Source organism: Neofelis nebulosa, chromosome 9 (genome assembly GCF_028018385.1).
Source record: "Neofelis nebulosa isolate mNeoNeb1 chromosome 9, mNeoNeb1.pri, whole genome shotgun sequence".
In the NCBI taxonomy this organism is placed as follows: domain Eukaryota; kingdom Metazoa; phylum Chordata; class Mammalia; order Carnivora; family Felidae; genus Neofelis; species Neofelis nebulosa.
The window spans coordinates 45489993-45507187 of record NC_080790.1 but is presented as its reverse complement, the minus strand read 5'-3'; the positions used below and the strand labels follow the sequence as shown (position 1 = coordinate 45507187).

The 17195-nt window shown below is 36.4% G+C and overlaps 1 protein-coding gene across 5 annotated transcripts in view; it reads left to right on the top strand.

Moving 5' to 3' along the window:
• CTNNA2 (catenin alpha 2) overlaps positions 1-17195 on the top strand; it is a 1103782-nt gene that overhangs the window by 214091 nt on the left and 872496 nt on the right. For all 5 annotated transcript variants that reach the window (XM_058683538.1, XM_058683541.1, XM_058683540.1 and 2 more), the window contains one exon: positions 14102-14297. In XM_058683538.1, coding sequence (XP_058539521.1) covers positions 14102-14297 — 196 coding nt within the window. The remainder of the gene's footprint in view (positions 1-14101; positions 14298-17195) is intronic.

Sequence of the window (17195 nt, the reverse complement as noted above, 5' to 3'; positions counted from 1 at the left end):
ATAACTTTTTCTGATTTCTCAAACTCATTACTAAGTTTTTCTGTACTGAGTATTCAAGCTGATTGACACTCCCCCCAAATGTCCAGAGTGTTGATTCAGTGACAGTGGCAGGTGTAGTAGCTTGTGTCTAACCATCAGACCTATCTGTGTGGTGGTGTTTTGTGTTCAGATATACAGTGGGTTTTGCTTATCATTTGGTCTAAAGGAAAGAGATAAGATGCTTGTGAGCGACAGAAGAAGATGCATCTTGGCAGGAGCTTGGTGCAAATTTTAGTAGGTAGAAAATCTGGCTGACAGTTCGGTGCACTGGGGCAAGAGGTACTGAAGGAAATATCCTGACATTTGGGATATCTTCAAGCAAATGGACAGTACTTCCTTAAAGTGCTTTCAAATTGAAAAGTAGGAGGGCAAATATTTGTCTTATAACTTTGTTCCAGTTGTTCACCACCAAATGTAGTTTACTTCTTTAAGAGCTAAACAAAATATTCAGATGAAGTTCTCACAGGTAACAGATATCATACCTGCCTCCTCCTTAAATCATGTAAGAGTAAAGTTGACAAGGAGCATTTAATGAGAGTCTTTGTAGACACACTGGGTTACAAAACTAATGATTATACGTACCTATATCTATAGACTTATTTAATGATATCTGTGCTAATGTCACAGTTTATTAAAGGCATTAATTGGCTTCCTTGAAATTTCATATTTAATAATTCTTTGATTCACTCAAGTTGGATCTTAACCTGAGAAAAACTTTGAGCACTGACTTGAAAAACTTTACATATGTGATTTTAATGTCTGTGCTGTTTTCTGCTATGAGAAATATACCATTGAGAGTCAATTTAGTTATTCCTAGGTCATTGAAATGTTTTGAAGAATGGCTTCTCAGAACTGTAGAAGAAAAAGAACTTGGCTCTTTTAATTAAGTAATCAATTAATTTATTACTTAATTTTTTTTGATAAAGAGAGTCGGGGACAGGCAGAGAATCTCAAGCAGGCTCAATGCTCAGTGTAGACCATGTGAGATCAGGACCTGAGCCGAAATCAAAAGTTGGATGTTAACTGACTAAGCCAAACTTTCTTGTATGGAAAATGGGAACTTGTATCCCACAATTCAAAGAAAGAAGTATGTAAAAAAACTGCATGAAAAGCATAAGACTGAAACCTAAAGTTTTATCTACCAAATGTTTAAGCAGAAATGTTGTAACAGTATCCAAAAACAGTACACACACACACACACACACACACACACACACACACACATTTGTATGTGTATGTGTCTGTGTGTATGTATATATTTATAGTGTATGTTATTTATTTTTCTAGATAAATGTGCATTCCTAAACTAATATAATACATGTATTATAAAATATACATAACCAGATTTTTTTAAAGTAACGATGTAAACTTGTAAAAACAACATTTTATTTTAACTATAAATAATATGGTGTTATAGTTAGTATTAGCTGCTGTAACAGATCAACCTTAAAAAATCTCAGAGGCTAAATGTAATAAAAGTTTTCATCTCATTACATAAGACCCAATGGATCTTTCTGTTCCATGGGTCTCTCTCCTTCAAGGGCAAACTTACATTCCTTGGTTCCTCCCATCTTGTGGCTTTATCCTTCTTCAAAACCTGGTTTGAACATTGTCGACTTGGAGGAATAAACCTGGAGGAGGATTTTAGCAGAGCAGACTGAGAAGAGCACACACCACTGATTCTCACATTCTTTTGTCTAGAATTCAACTGACCACATCAAATCCAAGGGAAGCTGTGAAATAGTGTCATCTTGTGACCAGAGAAAAGAGAAATAGGTTTGGAAGTACCTATCAGTCTTCTCCATTAACAATGATAAAAATAATATATAAATCATATTATTTCTCACTAAAAATACATATATAATATATAATCAAAATGGCTAAATATACTGTAAGCTTAACTTTTTAAAAAAGTTTTGCAAATTACATTTGCTTTAGACCATCATTAGCTAATATCTCAAGGAAACTGGGATGAGATTCATCATTAGCAATGACAGATGTAAATGCATATGATTTAACTTGCAGCTCTGATGTGATTGTCTTTTCCTCAGTCTCATATGTAGCTGACAGAAATCTAGTATTAAGAGTAGGGGGAGGGTCAGCTCTTTATTTTCTTATAATTCACTCATGCTTGCATTTTTAGTACTATCTCAAGCTCTGGTTTCTTTGTAAGAGTCTTTGTAAGTCTCTGGTGCATTTTGTGTGTGTGTGTGTGTGTGTGTGTGTGTGTGTGTGCGCGCGCGCGCGCACACGTGTGTTTGAAAATCAGTTAATACAATCCTCAAATCTCACCAGGTTTACATTAAAATAAAAGGCTACTAATACCAATTCCTTGGATTTGTGAACCCCTATCCTTCCCTCAAGATAACCCATTTATCAAACGTGGCTCAAGACCATCTGATGTATGGATGGGTAGCGGTGCTAGTTTAAGTCCTTATACGAAACATTAATCTGGCTTCATTTTGAAGGAAAAATATGATAAAAACGGAGAGGAAGGGAAGCCATAAAATACTCTTAAGTACAGAGAACAAGCTGAGGGTGCTGGAGGGAGGTGGCTGGGGGGGGGGGGATGGGTTAAATGGCTGATGAGCCTCATTAAGGAGGGCACTTTTCCCCATGAACCCTTTTCCCGGTGTCATTTGTAAGAGATGAATCACTGGGTTCTACTCCTGAAGCCAAGACTACACTGTATGCTAACTAACTTGAATTTAAATAAAAAAATATTTTTAGACAAAAAACAATATAGAGTCCTGATAGTTTTCTTGCATCCCACTTTTTGTCCATCATTCCCTATAGACTGTGGACATTGTTGGAGTCTACTAATCTTAAAGAAAGAAAATATGGAATCAAATGTCTTTGTCAATCAAAGACTGTAGTAAAAAGACGATGGATTTAGAGGGAATGGAGGTTTTGGTCAGCTGACTCCTTTAGCTAACATACTGTTGACTGAAAAATATTTTTTTGTCTATTGTGGTTTCAGATGTGTTTCTACTCTGTCTTGGAACAGTCTAGTTTCATTTTGTTTCATTTTATTTTAACCTTTGCAAATGCAAAGTAATGAATCATGGACATAGTTTAGTCATTCTTTTATTTTTGGTGACATTCATAACAGCATGGGATTTCCTCAGATGGATAACGATAGTTAAAACATTTAGGACTTTTAAAAACAGAAATGCCTTCTTACTCAAAATCCCCAACTCTGATGCTCTTTCAGTGAATGTCTGGCATTGTTTCAGTGCCTTAATTTTGAGCTTCGTTTTTCATTGGCTGTAAATAGACACTGAAAGTTTTGCAGTTTCTAGGAGTAGATCCTTTAAATAATTTTGTATCTTGTGATTATTTTCTTTATCATATTTTATCAAATCAAAGATACCATTAATTAAAAGATATATATTTAAGTGCTTCTAAGAAAAGAAATAAAATACTATCAAATATGTCTATTAAAGTGACATAGATTGTAGGACTCATCCTTGTTTCTGATATTGTAAAAGTGTGGGAAAACAGGCATATTTAGAATCAACAGAATGCAATATTTAAGCAAAGATACAAGGAGACTTCACAGGATAATAAGGTAATTGAAGGTTAATATACCTTAAAGGAAAGTGATTTTTTAAAAAAGCAATGTAGATATAAGTACAAATAAGAGCAAAGCCTCAGAATAATACAGTAATAATAATTATCAAGTCATATTTCTTCTAGCAAGGACCACAAATTTGGATTTAACTTTTTGATGCCAAAGCAAAATGGTAACATTAATTTATTATATAACTTAATGTCCATAAAATAAAGTCAAGCCAGTTTTTAAGGAGAAACTGCAATATTCTTGGTACTAGAGTCATACAGAAGTTTCTGTATAGTATGGAGAATATCTTCCATCAATAACCCTGCATATACAAAGTGAGTTCCTAAAACTCTTCATGGTAGTATTTCCCCATCGAGGTACGTGATATCACCCCAATGCAGTAAAAACAATTCTACCAGTCTCCAGTATAGTACAATTTCTCTCTTTGCTTTTCTGCTTTAATTTAGAATGGTTGTGATTTTATTATAGGTGGAGAGAGAATGGACAGAAGTTCCTTCAAGCAAACTAGATGCTATTTCTCTCAGACAAGTTTTTGGAAGGCAGTGAATCTAGACCATACTCCCCAGAGGTTATGAGAAATGGAGCTCCCCTGGGCTCCTACTTAAATATGAAACAGCATGCCTTTAATAGAGAGTGGGGAAAATGTTAGTTTAACACCCTTTAAAGAAAATTGAGTTTTTCATGAAGAACATATACCAAAAGAGAAGACTACCCTATTTCATCTTGGCTTACAGACACTACTGAGATACTTCTTAGAAAAAGTTTGAATTACTTAAGTACAAGATGAATGGATGATCTAGCTAGCACTCAATTGTATTACTTTATAAATAGCAGCCACTGAAGTCTAGAAAAAAGTGTAATATAGGGATATTTTGGTTCTAAAAATACCTGACACGCTACTATAGAATGTCTGTTTTGGGGTTAATATCTGATTCTACTTTTTGGTATCACATACTTGAAAATAAAATATTGGGGAAATGTGTGCCAAAGCAACCGAGTGAGAAGGTTTGCCTTGTGATTTTATTTAAAAGTTGAAGGTGAGTCTACAAACAGTAATTTAAATGGAACACATTATATAGGCTGTCTTTATAGCAATAATTAACTAGTAGTGGTTCAGGTCTCTTTCAGAGTAAATTAATAAATTCTTATCTTCCAAGTTTAAGAATGCTTGTTTCCAGGTGTCAGTATCAGTGAATGTGTATCTGAATTCTGCATTGTCAGTATCAAATAACTGGGGAAATTTCAAAAACAGACAATAATTCTCTATTTTACATAAATTGTTCGTGTATTGTTAAAGATTTTCATTTTGGATTCTGACTTTTGAAGCTGTGGGATTATCAATAACTGGTTTTTATGATTTAATTATATTTCTCTAAAATGGGGTTTAGAGTTGTTTTGGGGAAGAAAGACCACTTCAACAAGAAATTCTAGTGTAATAGTTTCTAAGACACGAAAATATTACTGTAGATATTACATGGCTACAGTAAGTCCTATATTATCAAGGTCTTTTTCCCCAGAACTAGTCTCACTTTGCTGGGCTCTCTTTCTCTCCAATGTGCATAATGTCCACATACCTTACATGTTGTGGAGATTCTGTGCTAAGAAATAACTTCTAATAGAGTATACCACAAGGTGACCATATATCTTTTCATATATTTTATAAGGAAAAGCATAAGCCATATTTAGGCTTACTCTATAATTGTTAAATTAATAATAAGCCAGGTTATGAAGGAATAATTCAGAGAAAATGCCATTTTGACTCATTAGTTGGCAGTTCTTAAAACCTGATATAAGATTTCTCTGAGAAGATTCATGTTATCAAATATATTACCATTTGCACGTTTAACTTGCTCCTATCTTTTAAAAATTTTTAAAAAATGTTTATTTATTTTTGAGAGAGAGAGAGAGAGAGACAGAGAGAGAGAGACAGAGAGAGAGAGAGAACGATCAGGGAAGGTACAGTGAGAGAGAGAGTCACAAAATCCAAAGCAGGCTCCAGGCTCTCATCTGTCAGCAGAGCCTGAAGTGGGGCTCAAACCCACAAACCATGAGATCTTGACCTGAGCTGAAGTCAGATGCCCAACTGAGTCATCCAGTCACCCCAACTTTCTCCTATCTTAAGTTAGGTTTTTTTCTTTTAAGAATTTTTCATTTATTTTCAGTTGCTCCTGGAATAAATAATTTGTTTTTGATAATTTTGTTTTCAAACATTTTGCCTCACAAAGTTCTTGATTTTTTTAATATGAAATGTATTGTTCAAATTGGTTTCCATACAATACCCAGTGCTCATCCCAACAGGTGCCCTCTTCAATGCCCATCACCCACTTTCCCCTCCCTCCCACACCCCATCAACCCTCAGTTTATTCTCAGTTTTAAGAGTCTGTTATGGTTTGCCTCCTTCCCTCTCTGTAACTTTTTTTCCCCTTCCCCTCCTCCATGGTCTTCTGTTAAGTTTCTCAGGATCCACATAAGAGTGAAAACATATGGTATCTGTCTTTCTCTGTATGACTTATTTCACTTAGCATAACACTCTCCAGTTCCATCCACCTTGCTACAAAAGGCCATATTTCATTCTTTCTCATTGCCATGTAGTATTCCATTGTGTATATAAACCACAACTTCTTTATCCATTCATCAGTTGATGGTCATTTAGACTCTTTCCATAATTTGGCTATTGTTGAAAGTGCTGCTATAAACATTGGGGTACAAGTGCCCCTATACATCAGCACTCCTGTATCCCTTGGGTAAATTCCTAGCAGTGCTATTGCTGGGTCATAGGGTAGATCTATTTTTAATTTTTTGAGGAACCTCCACACTGTTTTCCAGAGTGGCTGCACCATTTTGTATTCCCACCAACAGTGCAAGAGGGTTCCCGTTTCTCCACATCCTTTCCGGCATCTATAGTCTCATAGACCAATGGAATAGAATAGAGACTCCAGAATTGGACAAACAAATGTATGGCCAACTAATCTTTGACAAAGCAGAAAAGAATATCCAAAGGAAAAAAGACAGTCTCTTTAACAAATGGTGCTGGGACAACTGGACAGCAACATGCAACATGCAGAATGAAGCTAGACCACTTTCTTACACCATTCACAAAAATAAACTCAAAATGGATTAAAGACCTGAATGTGAGACAGGAAACCATCAAAACCCCAGAGGAGAAAGCAGGAAAAAACCTCTCTGACCTCAGCCACAACAATTTCTTACTTGACACATTACCAAAGGCAAGGGAATTAAAAGCAAAAATGAACTATTGGGAGCTAATGAAGATAAAAAGCTTCTGCACTGTAAAGGAAACAATCAGCAAAACTAAAAGGCAACTGACGAAATGGGAAAAGATATTGGCAGAGACATATTGGACAAAGGGCTAGTATTCAAAATCTATAAAGAACTCACCAAACTCCACACCTGGACAACAAATAATCTAGTGAAGAAATGGACAGAAGACATGAATAAACACTTCTCTACAGAAGACATCCAGATGGCCAACAGGCACAGGAACAGATGCTCAATGTCACTCCTCATCAGGGAAATACGAATCAAAACCACACTGAGATATCACCTCACACCAGTCAGAGTGGCTTAAATTGATTTTTTTTAAGCTACAGTAGTCATCACAGCCCTCTTTTACTGTAGCTGAGTAATTATGACCAGTGAAGTACTTCGGAGAGATGGCTGAGTAATTATGACCAGTGAAGTACTTCGGAGAGATGGCAACAGTAGAATTCACAAAGACTTACTACTCCTATCTGCAAAGTGCATGAATCCAGCAAAACAATGCTCAAGTTGACATTTTTATTTCCAGCTCTTGGTTCAGTCTTATTGGTTTTCTGGAGAGTTCCAACAATTGTTTGATTCCTAGTATTCATATTTGTATAATCTTACTTTTCCAAGTTCCTTGTGATTATGCAATAGAGATCACCTTTCAATCAAGAGTCAGTTGGTCAATTCATTGACAAGCTGTTTTTGAGGACTCGTGGTATATCATGGCAGGCAAAATAGGGGAAAGAGTTTACCTGTTGCAAGTCATTCCTTCACCTCTCACTTTTTTTTGCTTCAAATAGACTACTGTTTCTGAAAGTAAGGTCCATAATCCATATATATCATAATTTCATGTGGTGAATGCACAATTCCCTATCCCAGACCTCCCTGAGCAGAAACACTGTAAAATCTAAACATTTGCCTTCTGTCAGGCATATTGGTGATTCTTAGGCATGATCAAGTCTGAGAATTGTTGTCCTAAACTTCAGTGCTTCTCAGGTTTTAATGTGCATATAAATTACTCGGGGATCTTGTTAAAATGCAGGAATGGAGGGCCTACTTTCAGGACATTGGATGATGAGCAGCCTATACGAGCCTGGCTCTCATGGTTTTATACTCAGATCATACCATCAACACATCTGGAAATAATGGTGCCCATCCACTGGCTGTTGCTAATGTTTTCCATTGGCCAGGGTCCATCGGGACCATCATTGTGTCAAGGTCATAGGAGCTTTGACCACTATATCCTTATGTACCAGCTGAAGGATTTCTTCTCTCCTCTAATGAGAGGCAAGAACATTAAAGAAACATTGTAAGTAGAGCTAGAGAGAAGTTGAGTTATCCTTCTAGGCTAAGGTTGAATACCCTACAGAAAGGCCTTCTGGATGTATCCAAAAGACGAGTTATAGGAATGGTGGTAGCAGAATACCTTTCCTAACATAGGAGGGAGGGAGATGAAGATAGGTGCAGAGAGAAATAAGTTTAATGATAAGGTCCTTTTTAAAGCTACTGAAATTTGGAGAAGATTATTGCTAAGAGAATTCGCCAAGAGATATTTCCAGGAGGAAGGAAAATTAAGTCAATAGCACTAAATGTGGCAGAATGGTATGATGCAATAAAAATGATTATATTTTGGAAACTTATTGATTACCTTAGCAAGAGATCAGTTTAAGAGGACTCTGCTACAGGAGGTGTGGGAATAAAGGCAAAAGTTAGTGGGCTGAGAAATGAATGGAAAGAGAAAAACAACACTTTAAATATATGCTCAAAAAATTGGCAGTGACTAATAAAATCTCAACTCTCTAGCTTGGCTTTCAAAGTCTTTCAAAGTTTGTTCCACCACATCTGTCTAACTTTACTTCTATATCATTCATACACAACTTTTTTTCCCAAGGAGGACTGGTCTCTTTACTGCCTTGGAAACATTCCAATTCTATATGTGTCAATATTCATGCTATTACTCCTAGTCTCTGTTGCTGGATAGAACTTTATGTTTTTTTCTTTTGTTTTCTTTTCTTTTGTTTTCTTTTCTTCTGTTTTCTTCTTTCTGTTGCACAAGAAATGTACTCACAAATTGTTAGAAAGGAAAGGAGAGATTTGGCATCTTATATGACTCTTGGCTTGGATAAAGTTGGTGTGGGGATTAGAGAGAGTGCCTGGTCGGGGTAGAAGGAGGTATAACGTTTAACAGGAATTTCCATAAAATAGCCATCTCTTAAAAGATTTCCCTAGACACTTAATAGTTGGTAAGTATCAGCTACTCAAGACCTAGTTTCAGTCTGGATATCGGACAGATACCTGCAGCCTCAGAGGTCATTGGGCTTCCTCTGTGATCACCACCTTTTGACCAGAATGTGTCCCTGCTGCTTCTGACCTCTCTAAGGCATCCAGTCACAGATTCCATTACATTCTTACATTGAAACTGAATGCAGCATTGGCTTGCATTGGTCGTTTGGATACTCCCCAACTTACTGGAGTGGTAGTGGAGGCATCTGTGAGATTAAATAGTACTTGTGTTCATTAAAAACTTTCTGATTCTTGTTCTTTAGTATATATCAGTTCTTCATGAGTAAGCAATAAATTCCTTTATTCTTCTTATTTTAATCATAGAAGAATGCCATTATATGGAAACCCTAAGTCCTGCGATTTTGTTAATTACAATACATTTACAATACTTTTGTCTTCCCTTTATACTAATCTGATACAAAAAGTCCTAGCATGTTTATTCAGCTTTGAGACCCTTGAATACATCAGATGTCATAAGGCATTGCAGAATGGTAGGATAAAATCATTTGTTAACATTTCCCTAACATTGATGAATACATTTTTATATTAAGATATTTAAATAATGCAATTGAGGGGCGCCTGGGTGGCGCAGTCAGTTAAGCGTCCGACTTCAGCCAGGTCACGATCTCGCGGTCCGTGAGTTCGAGCCCCGCATCAGGCTCTGGGCTGATGGCTCGGAGCCTGGAGCCTGTTTCCGATTCTGTGTCTCCCTCTCTCTCTGCCCCTCCCCCGTTCATGCTCTGTCTTTCTCTGTCCCAAAAATAAATAAAAAACGTTGAAAAAAAAATTTATAAAAAAAAATAATAATGCACTTGAATGAAAAGATAACAGTAGGATACAAATAACACACGTGGACAATATCGAGACAAATAGAGAAAATAAATATATTTTAAGATTATTTTATTCTTTAACAGCCTCTCATTCAGTTATAAAGACTAGAAGAAACTACTGAGTTCTAAAGTTCTAAAGATAGGAGCACCTGGGTGGCTCAGTCAATTAAATGTCCAACTTTTGGCTCAGATCATGATCTCACGATTTGTGAATTTGAACCCCGCATAGAGCTCTGTGCTGATAGCTTGGAGCCTGGAGCCTACTTCAGATTCTGGGTCTGCCTCTCTCTCTCTGCTCCTCTCTCTCTCTCTCTCTCTCTCTCTCTCTCTCTCTCAGAAATAAACAAACATTAAAAAAATAAAAATAAATAAAGTTCTAAAGATTTAGTGTCGAGAACAGGAATAATTTAGCCTTTAATTTTATGTGAACTTGGGGAAGTTATTTTTCCTATCATGATGCATCTCTAAGCCTAATTTCCTCATCTGTAAAATACCAGAGTAGAACCGACATAGATGGGCTTTAACTTTCACAATTTTAAGTGTAAATATATGTACAGGTCAAGAAGAATAAAAGCATATAACATCAAGGTGAAAAACGACAGCTTCAAGTAGGAGAAAAGAAAAATGCAATAGTGTAGCGTGCCATAGATTCTTAGTGGGCAGGCGGCAGCTGCGGGGGGCGGGGGGAGGCAATTAAGAGAGAACAGTCATCTAGTAGGAGAGTAGGACTGAATCAGAGAGTTTGCATAGTGTGGCTAGGCTGAAAATTCCCAAGAATAGTATAATCCTTAAAAGGGTAGCCTTCACCTTCTTATGTACTGTTAGATCTAAACTACTTTTGTTGTTTCCATCCCAAACATGTGATATACTGGCCAAAAAGTGAGCAGTGAGCATCTTGCATATGCACACCCTAAATAACTTTTCTATCCAATTTAATATAAGCATTTTGACTTTCATTTGGAAAGGGAACTGAACTGAATGAAGAGGAATTGTCTTGGATTTCTGGCTGACCTACTGTATATCTGGAGTTCCACTGGTAGAATAATATAGGAATAAATGGCATCTTAACATTTTTGTTTTTCCACCCAAGAAAATGGTATGTCTCACTATTATTCAAGTTGCCTCTTATGTTCTTCACTAAAATTGTTTACCATTTTTTCCATCTACGTTTTGTATTATGGTTATCTCTGATAATATCAAGTTATGATTAGGGGCTTCTGGGTGGCTCAGTAAGTTAAGCAGCCGACTTCGGCTCAGGTCATGATCTCACAACTCACATTGGGCTCTGTGCTGATAACTCAGAGCCTGGAGCCTGTTTCAGATTCTGTGTCTCTCTCTCTCTCTCTGCCCCTCCCCTGCTTGTGCTGTCTCTCTCTCTCAAAATAAATATTTAAAAAACCAATTTATGATATTTATAAAATCATATTTATTTATTTTTATAAAATTTATTTTAAAAAACCCTATTTATGAATAGGATATTTAAAATTACATTTTTTTATTTGTTACTGCTGTAATATTAGATTTTTTTATTGTTTATCTAGTATTTAGCCACCTTGTCCTTTGCTCTTAGAGTAATTCTAATAGTTGATCTTTTAATTCTTTTATGTTTTCTTGATATAGCCATATTATCTGTAGGTAGTAGCATAATTTAGTGTTTACCTTTCTAACATTTGTATCTTTTCTTTTTCTTTTTTTTTTAATCCAATTTGTTGACATTGTCCTCCAATAAAACACCAAATAACAATGGGGAGAGTTGACAATTTTTCTTTACTCTAAACTAAGTTAAGACATGAGAATTTATGGAACCCATCACTTCCCCTGTATTTTTCTCTTTCATCTCATCATGGTCTTCTACTCATGAGCAAATGAAAGCTTTGGACTGAATTAATTTGCTTCATTTGAAAGTAATCACATTTTTTCTTGGGAACTTCCTGGAAATGTTCCATGTTTCTTTTATTTACCATAGAAGTAACACTTTATACCGACTTGTTATTATGAGCATGCCTAAACTATGTTTATGCAGTAATGCATCATGCGATAACAGGAGAATTGAAATTTGTTTACCTTTATAGAGGATGAATCGATGATATAGTCATTTAGCTTTTGATAGATTCACTATCAGCCTCTATTCCCCCAAATTGTCAATATAGCTAAAGTTAACAGCTCCTTAGCCCCTCTGTTGTTTTTAATTTGAGAAGACTAAAGACATAGATCACAAAACTCAGAATTGCATGTAAAATTAAAATAGGAGTGAGAACAGGAGGATTTCCTCTGATAATGAGCCTCGCCTAATTCAAATTTTTGAGGTGTTTGCAGTATTTGCTCAGGGGCTTCTGTGTTTATGTCCAGTATTGGCTGTTGGGGAGTTGAGGGTCCTGGAAAAGTAGCGTGTTACTGTGTTAGAGTGTATCCTTATTAAGGAGAACACTAAATAGTAACTTTTGTGACAGGCCATCTTTCCTCTGATGTTCGCCTCAGTGTGGGTGGAACTGAAAAGACTATAATGTTTTATGGGCTACGTACACATTTTACAGCTAACTATCATTATCTGACAGTCCTATTCTTAATGAGGTTACCTTTCTTTTTTTGCCCAGTGTTTGTACTTAAATGTCCTTATAGAGTTTCTCTTCAATTCACCATATCTAATTATTCAGCAATCTAGAGAGAGCTAAGGATGACAGTTCCCAATGCTACCTTCACCACGTCTTAAGTATTGGTTCTACTTGTTTTCATCATCTTAGCTCACATTTATTCGATACTTTTTTTTCCTTCTGGTGTTATCTCTTGCCCTATAAACTTACTGAACTTTAACTGTGACTTTGACTAATCACTTTGTTTGCTCTTGGATTGGAGTAAAATAGCAGAAACAACAGCATTTGGAACTTTTCTCTCGTCAAGGTTTCTTTGTTTTTTTTTAAGTTTTTAAAATTTTTTTATTATTTTTTTTATGTTGCTAGAGAGACAGCATGAGTGGGGGAGGAGGAGAGGAGCAGAGAGAGAGAGGGAGAGAGAATTCCAAGCAGGCTCTGCACTGTCAGCATGGAGCCCAGTGCAGGGCTTGAACCCACGAAACTGTGAGATCATGACCTGAGCCAACACCAAGAGTCGGACGCTTAACCGAGGCACCACCCAGGTGCCCCTGGTCTAGATTTCTTGATAATCTCCAGCAAAATCTTGAATCTGCTAACCAGGGCAAATGTCAGTGAAAATAAACCACAGTGCCCACATTCTTATGAAGCTGATAAAAAATACAGAGGCCAAGATGACTCTCAACCTCACTGAACAGAATATGGAACCAGTTGTATTCATTTCACTCCAAAATTTCTCACTCTGGTAGAAAGCAAAGGATCAGAAATTTATAGGAGATAAGTTGTTTAAAAGATACTAAAAGTTTTTCTAGCAAATTAAATGGCTCTAGTAATGTGCTGAAAGAAGTTTGGCAGTTGAGATATATATACAAATTATGATACTTAGAAAAGGAGTGATAATGAAAATCTAAATTTCAAGTCTGGAGATTTTAGCTGGTTAACCAAATGTTGAGACTGAATCATTTGGTTCCCTCAGATCAAACTTACCATTTTGTTTTTATAAGATAAGATCAGAAATAGCAAAGCTCTTCAAAGTCCTTGGTAAGTGACATGTAAGTAATGGGTATTGATGGCCCACCCTTTATTAACTGGTCTTTCCCTGCTGCCCTGACTTTTGGGACTCAGGACTAGCTGTTGGTTCCCTTGAGTCAGTGCTCAAAGGCAGTTGAACATTGGCTCTCCTTTTCTTGCCTCCCTGAAGCTGGTTACTCCTGTGTGCACTGTCTTCTCCATCTGTGAAAGCACAACCTTCAGTGAACTGGAAACCGAGCTACCAGAGGGTCTACTCTTCCAACTTATTCACATACTTTTTTTTGTTTGTTTCTCTATGAAATAAATGGCTCTTTATTTCTATGCTAATCCATATAATTACTTCCTTTCCTTCAGTTTAGGTGATGTGCTGTGCATTCATGATTCAATAAACAAGGGGTATTTAAAAATGATGAGATGATGATATGATGCTTCTAGACAATTGTGCAGAGTAGTTTTACAGTTTTTCTTTCATATTTAAGGTGACCACCCTTGTCAACACAAGCAACAAAGGCCCATCTGGTAAAAAGAAAGGGAGGTCAAAGAAAGCCCACGTGCTGGCTGCATCTGTAGAGCAAGCCACTCAGAATTTCCTGGATAAGGGTGAACAGATCGCTAAGGAGAGTCAAGATCTCAAAGAAGAATTGGTCGCTGCTGTAGAGGACGTACGCAAACAAGGTAGGAAGACTAATATTGTTCAAGAGGGATATATATTTATGTGCAAACAATGGATTTATCTCTAGAATCAATGCATATTTGCTCAGGGGAGTGTGTTATGTGTTTCCTCAGTATCTGCGCTTGTCATTTTTTATATTTGCTGAAATTAGGTGCATAAACAAGTAGATATGTTTTCTGTTGTGGCAGCATAGCACAGCTACAAACACTTCCTGTCTGTGTTCCTTCCAAATTTTCCAGTTGTTTTCTCTTGTCAGATGAACACAGACTCTTGTGTTAAACTTAGGCTCTAGAGAGGACAGGATGAGAAAACCTCATACATACACAGTCACTGGGAACCCTGGATTTTAAAGATGAGGGAGGAGAGATTGTAAAGCAGTGTAATAAAATTACTGTTGCTCTGTACGATTTCCAAATTTACATTTTCAGTTCATAGCTAGCTAGCTATCCATGGATCAATCAATTATATAGCTAGCTAGTTAGCTATAATGCAATTGTTTTCAGCATATTTAAATTTTTTCACTGTGGTACAAGTAACATAAAGTGTACCATTTTAACCTTTTTATAAGTGTATAGTTAGTAGTGTTAAGTATATTCACATTGTTGAGTAGCCAATCTCCAGAACTTTTTCATCTTATAACACTGAAACTCTATACCTACAAAACAACACTTCTTCATTTCCTCATTGCCCTAGCCTGTGGAAACGAGTATTCTACTTTCCTTTTCTATGAATTTAATGACTCTAGATACATTATATAAGTGGGATCATTTAGTATTTGTGTGTGTATGTGTGACTGGCTTATTTCACTTAGCATAATGTCCTCATGGTTCATCCATGTTGGAGCATGGGTCAGAATTTCCTTCATGTTTAGGATTGAAAATATTCTAGTATATGTATATAGTACATTTTCTTTATCTCTTCATCCACTGATAGACATTTGTGTTTATTTCACCTTTTGGCTATTGTGAACAATTCTGCTATGAACATGAATATACAAATATCTCTTTATTTTAGTTCTTTCGGGTATATACCTCGAGGTGGAATTATTGGATTATATGGTAATTCTATTTTTAATTTTTGGAAGAACCTCCTTACTGTTTTCCATAGCAAAGGCACCTTTTTACTTTTCTACCAACAGTGCACAAGAGTTCCAATTTATCCATATCCTTGCCAACACTTGTTTCCTTTTTTATAGTCTTCATAATGGACATGAGGTGATAGCTTATTGTGTTTTTTTAAGTTCGCTTATTTATTTTGAGAGAGACAGAGACAGTGCAAGTTGGGGAGGCGCAGACAGAGAGGGAAACAGAGAATCCCAAGCAGGCTCTGCAGTGTCGGCACAGAGTCCTACACCAGGCTCAAACTCACGAAACTGTGAGATCATGACCTGAGGCTAAATTGAGTCAGATGCTTAACTGACTGAGCCACCCAGGCACCCCTCACTGTGGTTTTGACTAGCATTTTTCTAATGACTACTTATATTGGGCATCTTTTCATATGCTTCCTGGCCATTTGTTTTTCTTTGGAGAAAGGTCTATTCATGTCCTTTGCCTATTTTAAAATCAGGTTGCATTGTTGTTGACTTGTGAGCATTCTTTATACATTTCAGATATGAACCTCTTATACAATAGTGTTTTACAAACATGTTGTCCCTTTCTGTAGGTTACCTTTTTCATTCTGTTGATTATATTCTTTGATACACAGATTTTAATTTTCATGTGTCCTATTCAGACTCTTGGGTTGAAATGCTAAGGCACTGTGAAAGCAGAACAGATTACCCCCCAGCCTGGCCTCCCTCCTGCATTTCTTACCTCAGTAAGAGCTGTACATATGTATCCAGTTACATATTGCAGAAATCTTGATATCATTATTGTTATTGCTCTCTCTTTCCAAATATAGTCTATTGCAAAGTCACATAGATTTTTAACTCGAGAATATCTCTTAAATGGACCAATCCCTCTCTTAATTATTCAAAAGCACCATGTTTTACCTGCCCCTGGGCCTTTATACATGCTGTCTTCTTTTACACAGTTACAGTTACGGATGGCTCATTCTGCACATTCCCTGTCCCAGGGAATGCTTTCCTGACACTCTTGTCTTACTTTTCTGTGGCTTTTTGCATAGGAGAGTTTAATATCTGTGGAGTAACTTGACTGATAACTTTCTACCCTGCCACACTACAAATGAATAAAGATCAAGACCAGACCATGTCTCTTTGACCGTTGCATGATCTGTGGTTCTTAGTAGTCATTAGACTTCAACAAATATTTGTTGAATAAATGAAGCAAGAGAGGAATAAATGCTCTATCCCTTTTCTTCTTGTGAACCTGCCACTTTTTAAAATGCACAGATGGGTATTTAGCTCCCAGAAATACCCAACCCTCCTTCTACACCACTACCATTGCTCATGCTGCCATCTTCTCCCCCATCTTCTCCCTGCTAAAAGTTAATTTCATTTACACACACTAATGTGAATTGTTATTTAATATAAAATGTTAAATTTTACATATTTCATCTAATGTGGATGGAATATATTTATGTATGTGCTTTAACAACATGAAAGCTTTCAAATTTTCAAGTGCTGTTGAAGACTAGTATTCCTTCTGAATTGCAAATGTACACTGTTTGTTTTCATGCATGCACAGCCTGGATACGTTTTTGGATTTTTTGTTTGTTTCTTTGTTTTTTGGCTTTTTTTGTTTGTTTGCTTGTTTGTTTACTTTTTTTAAGGATGATTGCCATATAATAAATTGCATGCATTTAGAGTGCACAATTGTATAAGTTTTGGCAAACGTGTACGCTGTGAAACTATTCTCACACTCAGGATAGTGAAACCTATCCCTGGTAGAAAGAGTTTTGATTGATTGGTCCCTAGGATGGTTTCTCAAAGCATTTATCTT